This window comes from Chiloscyllium plagiosum, chromosome 28, assembly GCF_004010195.1.
Source record: "Chiloscyllium plagiosum isolate BGI_BamShark_2017 chromosome 28, ASM401019v2, whole genome shotgun sequence".
In the NCBI taxonomy this organism is placed as follows: domain Eukaryota; kingdom Metazoa; phylum Chordata; class Chondrichthyes; order Orectolobiformes; family Hemiscylliidae; genus Chiloscyllium; species Chiloscyllium plagiosum.
The window spans coordinates 184,572-191,269 of record NC_057737.1 but is presented as its reverse complement, the minus strand read 5'-3'; the positions used below and the strand labels follow the sequence as shown (position 1 = coordinate 191,269).

Below are 6,698 nucleotides of genomic sequence, written 5' to 3'. Positions count from 1 at the left end.
AATGTCGCACTGTCGGATGGTCAGTGCTGAGGGAGTACCACACTGTCGGAGGGTCAGTGCTGAGGGAACGCCGCACTATCGGAGGGTCAGTGCTGATGGTCAGTGCTGAGTGCTGCCCTGTCGGAGGGTCGGTGCTGAGGGAGCATCGCACTGTTGGGTGGGTCAGTATGTCTGCCCTCCCCGGTGGGATAAACAATCCCACAGTCACTATTAAAAGAGGCGCAGGGTAACTTCTCCAGTGGTTTGGACAGTAATTATTTCTTGCGCCTCAGCCTCTGACCTCTCTTGGTGCAGCCTGAAACCCATGAGTTGCTTGTGTACAGATCCGCCAGTGTGTGCAACATCTCCGAGCACTGCTCGCACCCAGCTGCTGCTGTCATTATGCTATCACAAGGCCTGATTTAAAGATACAGAGACAAGATTTAACATCTCTAGCTGCTGGGGAATATGATTAAATGAACTGGAATAAAAAGGTCATATCATGATTGGTGAGCGCCAAACCACCAAATTATTGTATAAGCCAATGTTCCCTGTTAGCTGCACGGTCACTAGGACACACACACACGCATGTACACACACCTCCATGTGACAGCCCTCAGAAATGGCCCAGCAAGCAACTCACTTATTTTCAAGAACTTGGCTCATTGTTACTTTCTCAACGGCACTTAGGGATGGGCAATGAATGCTACCTCAACCAGTGTTAGCAACACCCCATAAAGGAATAAAAGTAAATGGTTGCGAGTGCAGAATGTGTGGGAGGCAAGAGGAATTGGAATGTTTCATACAAGAGCCACGTTGTTTCCATCTCTCCCAGGACACTGCTGTCATTGTCTACCCCAGAGTGGTTGTTCATTTAAAAGAGGCTAGGATGCAGTTTTGAACTGACAGATGTCGGGACGGTGGGGTGTGAGGGAGGTCTTTAGGCAAAACTGGCTGATATGGTATCCCTCTGAATCTCTGAAGAAGCTCACTGTTCAGCATCTCAGAAGTTCCAATTGCATATCTTAAACATCACCAACTGGAATCTCCTGTAGCCACATTTCTCAGGCAATATTACTTTTTATAGATCAGTTTGTGCTCATGACTATGAGCAAATGTTATTTATTTACTGCAGAATCCTATGAAGTGTAAAGGTGATGATTCCTGATTTGTTGTCTCAAACCCTTGTCCTTTAAGCTGGTACAACACAGATATATTTGAATGTAAGGTTAAATGTCAGAAAGGACAAAGACTCCAGGACTCTTTACAATAGAAAAGGGAAATTACAGGACACCTAGTGTAGATTGTTTCAAAGACAAATATAGAGAAGGTGTTTTCCTGTGGGAACAGCAGACCTAAGGAACATCAAGTTAGTCATTAATAAATCCAGCTGGGAATTCAGGAAAATCGTCCTTCCCCACAGAGTAGGGAGAATGTGGAAAACAGTCCTAAAGGGAGTAGCTCAGGTGACTCTGCTTAATATATTTAAGGAGAATCTGGATAAAAGGATGAGAGAGGCAGAATGTATCGATCAGTGAAAGGAAAGGGAGGTTGTACCCTGTGGAGGTCAGTACCAAGGGCAGGCTGCACCTTTGGAGGCTCAGTACTGAGAGAGTACTGTACTGTTGGGAGGGTCAGTGCTGAGGGAGTACCACACTATCAGAGAGTCAATGCTGAGGGTACGCCACACTGTCGGAGGGTCAGTGATGAGGGAGTTCGACATTGTCGGAGGGTCAATGCTGAGGGGGTGCCGCCATGTCGGAGGGTCAGTGCTGAGGGAATGCCTCACTGTTGGAGATTCAATGCTGAGGGAGTGCTGCACTGTCAGAGGGTCAGTGCTCAGGGAGTGCCACATTATCGGAGGGTCAGTGCTGAGGGTGCACCACACTGTAGAGTTTCAGTGCTGAGGAAGTGCCACACTGTTGGATGGTCAGTACTGAAGGAGCTCCACACTGTCGGAGGATCAGTACTGAGGGAGTGGGCACTGTCGGAGGGTCAGTGCTGAGGGAGTGGGCACTGTCAGAAGATCAATGCAGAGGGAGCGCCGCACTGCTGGAGGGTCAGTGCTGAGTGAGTCCAGCATTGTTGGTGGATTAGTACTGAGGGAGTGCAACACTGTCAGAGGGTCAGTGCTGAGGGAGTGCCACATTATCAGACGGTCAGTGCTGATGGAGCGCTACACTGTTGGAGGGTCAGTATTGAGGGAGCTCCGCACTGTGAGAGGGTCAGTGCTGAGAGGGTTCGACATTGTCAGAAGGTCAATGCTGAGGGGGTGCCGCCATGTCGGAGGGTCAGTGCTGCGGGAGTGCTGTACTGTTGGGGTTCAGTGCAGAGAGAGTACTGTACTGTTGGAAGGTCAGGGCTGAGGGAGTGCAGCATTGTTTGGGGGTCAGAACTGAGGGAGTGCAGCACTGTTGGAGGGTCAGTGCTGAGGGATACCACATTATCAGAGGGTCAGTGCTGAGGGTGCGCCACACTGTCAGAGGGTCAATGCTGAGGGAGTGCCGCACTGTGTGAGGGTCAGCGCTGAGGGAGTGCCGCACTGTCGCAGGGTCAGTGCTGAAGGAGTACTGCACTGTCAGAGGGTCAGCGCTGAGGGAGTGCCGCACTGTCGGAGGGTCAGTGCTGAGGGAGTGCTGCACTGTTGGAGGGTCAGTACTGAGGGAGTGCTGCACTGTTGGAGGGTCAGTACTGAGGGAGTGCTGCACTGTTGGAGGGTGAGTGCTGAGGGAGTTCAGCATTGTCGGAGGGTCCATGCTTAGGGAGTGCCACATTGTCGGAGCCTCAGTGCTGAGGGAGTGCCACACTGTCAGAGAGTCAGTGCTGAGGGAGTGCTGCAGTGTCAGATGGTCAGCACTGAGGCAGTGCTGCACTATTGGAAGGTCAGTGCTGAGGGAGTGCCGCACTGTCGGAGCATCAGTACTGAGTGTGTGCTGCACTATTGGAGGGTCAGTGCTGAGGGAGTGCAGCATTGCTAGAGGGCCAATGCTGAGGGTGTGCAGCAGTGTCAGAGGATGTGAGATGAGGGAGTGCCGCACTGTCAGAAGGTCAACGCTAAGAGAGTGCTGCACTGTCAGAGGGTCAGTGCTGAGGGAGTGCCACATTGTAGGGGGTCAGTGCTGAGAGAGTGCCGCAGAACTGTGCGATGTCAGTGCTGAGGGAGTGCCGCAGAACTGTGCGATGTCAGTGCTGAGGGAGTGCCGCACTATGTGAGGGTCAGTGGTGAGGGAGTGCCGCACTGTCGGAGGGTCAGTGCTGAGGGAGCGCCGCACTGTCGGAGGGTCAGTGCTGAGGGAGTGCCACATTATCGGAGGGTTAATGCTGAGGGTGTGCCACACTGTGGTAGGGTCAGCGCTAAGGGAGTACTGCACTGTCGGAGGGTCAGTGCTGAGGGAGTGCTGCACTGTTCGAGGGTCAGTGCTGAGGGAGTGCTGCACTGTTGGAGGGTGAGTGGTGAGGGAGTGCAGCATTGTCGGAGGGTCCATGCTGAGGGAGTGCCACATTGTTGGGTAGTCAGGGCTGAGGGAGTGCCACATTATCTGAGCGTCAGTGCTGAGGGAGCACCACACTGTCGGAGGGTCAGTGCTGCGGGAGCGCCGCACTTTCAGAGGGTCAGTGCTGAGGGAGCACCACACTGTCAGAGGGTCAGTGCTGAGGGCGTTCAACATTGTCGGTGGGTCAATGCTGACGGGGTGCTGCTCTGTCAGAGGGCCAGTGCTGCAGTGTCAGAGGGTCAGGACTGCCACACAGTCGGAGGGTTAGTACTGAGAGAGTGTAGCAAGGTCAGAGGGTGTGAACTGAGGGAGTGCCACACTGTCGGAGGGTCAGTAAAGTGGGAGTGCCGCACTGTCGGAGCATCAGTATTGAGGGAGTGCTGCACTGTTGGAGGGCCATTACTGAGGGAACGCTCTATTGACTGTGGGTCAGTGCTGAGGGAGTGCCACATTGTAGGGGGTCAGGGCTGAGAGACTGCCGCAGTGTCAGAAGGTCAGGACTGAAGGAGTGCCACACTGTTGGAGGGTCAGTGCTGAGGGAGGGTCACGCTGAGGGAGAGGCGCATGTTGGAGTGTCAGTACTGAGGGAGTGCTGTACTGTTGGAGGGTCAGTACTGAGGGAGCGCCGCACTGTCGGAGGGTCAGTGCTGAGGTAGTGCCGCACTGTGGGAGGGTCAGTGCTGAGGGAGTTCCGCACTGTTGGAGGGTCAATGCTGAGGGAGTGCCACATTATCAAAGGGTCAGTGCTGACGGAGCGCCACACTGTCAGAGGGTCAGTATTGAAGGAGCTCCGCACTCAGAGGGTCAGTGCTGAGGGAGTTCGACATTGTTGGAGGGTCAATGCTGAGGGAGTGTCACAGCACTGAAGGTCAGTACTGAGAGAGTGCAGCAAGGTCAGAGGTTGTGAACTGAGGGAGTGCCGCACTGTCAGTGAGACAGTACTGAGGGAGTGCCGCAGTGTCTGAGCGTCAGGACTGAGGAAGTGCTGCACTGTTGGAGGGTCAGTGCTGAGGGAGCACCGCACTGACAGAGGGTCAGTGCTGAGCGAGTGTCACACTGTCGGAGGGTCAGCATTGAGGGAGTGCCACATTGTCGGGGAGTCAGTGCTGAGGGAGCGCCACACTGTCGGAGGGTCAGTGCTGAGGGAGTACCGCACTGACAGAGGGTCAGTGCTGAGCGAGTGTCACACTGTCGGAGGGTCAGTGCTGAGGGAGCTCAGCATGTCGAAGGGTCATTGCTGAGTGAGTGCCACATTTTCAGAGGGTCTGCTCTGAGGGAGCGCCGCATGTTGGAGGGTCAGTGCTGAGGGAGCGCCATAGTGTCGGAGGGTCAGCATTGAGGGAGTGCCACATTTTCAGGGGGTCAACTCTGAGGGAGCGGCGCATGTCGAAGGGTCAGTACTGAGGGGGTGCTGTACTGTTGGAGGGTCAGGGCTGAGGGAGTGCCGCACTGTTGGAGGGTCACTGCTGAGCGAGGGCTGCAGTGTGGGAGGGTCAGTGTAAAGGGAGTGCTGCACTGTCGGAGGGTCAGTACTGAGGGAGTGCTGCGGTGTTGGAAGGTCAGCGTTGAGGGAGTAGGCACTGTCGGAGGGTCAGTGCTGAGGGAATGTCACACTGTCGGGGGGTCAACTCTGAGGGAGCGGCACATGTCGGAGGGTCAGTACTGAGGGAGTGCTGTACTGTTGGAGGGTCAGGGCTGAGGGAGTGCCACACTGTTGGAGGGTCACTGCTGAGCGAGGGCTGCAGTGTGGGAGGGTCAGCGTTGAGGGAGTAGGCACTATTGGAGGGTCAGTGCTGAGGGAGTGCCACATTGCCCGGGAGTCAATGCTGAGGGAATGCCACACTGTTGGAGGGTCAGTACCGAAAGAGTGCAGCAAAGTCATAGGGTGTGAACTGAGGGAGTGCCGCACTGTCAGAGGGTCAGGGCTGAGGATGTTCTGCACTGTTGGACGGTCAGTACAGAGAGAGTGCTGCACTGTCAGAGGGTCAGTACTGCGAGAGTGCTGCACTGTTGGAGGATCAGCACTGAGGGAGTGCAGCACTGTCAGAGGGTCAGTACTGAGAGAGTACTGTACTCTTTAAGGATCAGTGCTGGGGAATGCAGCACTCTCAGAGGGTCAGCGCTGAGGGATCGCCGCATGTCGGAGGATCAGTGCTGAGGAAATGCCACATTTTCGGAGGGTCAGCTCTGAGGCAGCATCGCACTGTCAAAGGGACAGTGCTGAGGAAGTGCCGCACTAAATGAGGGTCCGTGTTGAGGGAGTGCTGCACTGTCAGTGGATTAGCACTGACGAAAGGGTCTACGTGAACTGCATACACAGATGTGGAGCTGATGGGCTGATTTGTCTGTTTTCGTGCTGTAATTTATTTATTAAATTTGATGTAACACGTGATCATCATAACCAATTCTGATGAAGTGCTCTCAGTGCCAAGGACAGTTCCTGTCATTGATCACCCTATACTCCTCACTCTCCAGTCTTCCATCTCTGACCATAAATCACTTACAGCAACGTTTGGGATCCTGCTGATTGTAGTGTGTAGGGTGTGCCAGTATGATGTGGGTGTGAGAGCAGATTGGGATTGGGGAGTGTGGAGATTTGGGATGTAAAATGAGGTTGAGGTGGAAGTGTGAAGTGGCATTTAGGTGGGGCATTAGGCATGGGAGGTAGGATTGATGTATGGTCTCAGGTTGAGGTGGAGTTTCGGGTTGGGTGTGAGGTGGGGATTGGGGTTGAGGTGGGGAATGGGTTTGAGGTGGGGAATTGGTTTGAGGTGGGGAGTAGGTAGGCGGCACGGTGACACAGTGCTTAGCACTGCTGCCTCACAGCGCTAGAGACCTGAGTTCAATTCCCGCCTCAGGCAACCCTCTGTGTGGAGTTTGCACATTCTCCCCGTGTCTGTGTGGGTTTCCTCCGGGTGCTCCGGTTTCCTCCCACAATCCAAAGATGTGCAGGTTAGGTGAATTGGCCATGCTAAATTGCCCGTAGTGTTAGGTGAAGGGGTAAATGTAGGGGAATGGGTCTGGGTGGGTTGCGCTTCGGCGGGTCGGTGTGGACTTGTTGGGCCGAAGGGCATGTTTCCACACTGCAAGTATTCTAGGTGGGGAGTAGGTTGAGGTGAGGGCTGGATGTGATGTGGGCGTTGGGGGTGAGGTGGGAAGTGGAAAAGAGGTGGGGTGTGGATTGAGGTGGGGAGTGGGTTGAGTTGGGGACTGCTTATTTGGGTT

At 54.4% G+C, this 6,698-nt stretch overlaps 1 protein-coding gene across 1 annotated transcript in view; it reads left to right on the top strand.

Moving 5' to 3' along the window:
- The window catches only part of LOC122563846 (cytospin-B-like), a 37,159-nt gene that overhangs the window by 14,152 nt on the left and 16,309 nt on the right, over positions 1-6,698 (top strand). Inside the window, exon 2 of the mRNA XM_043718037.1 lies at positions 1,370-1,445. Coding sequence (XP_043573972.1) covers positions 1,370-1,445 — 76 coding nt within the window. The remainder of the gene's footprint in view (positions 1-1,369; positions 1,446-6,698) is intronic.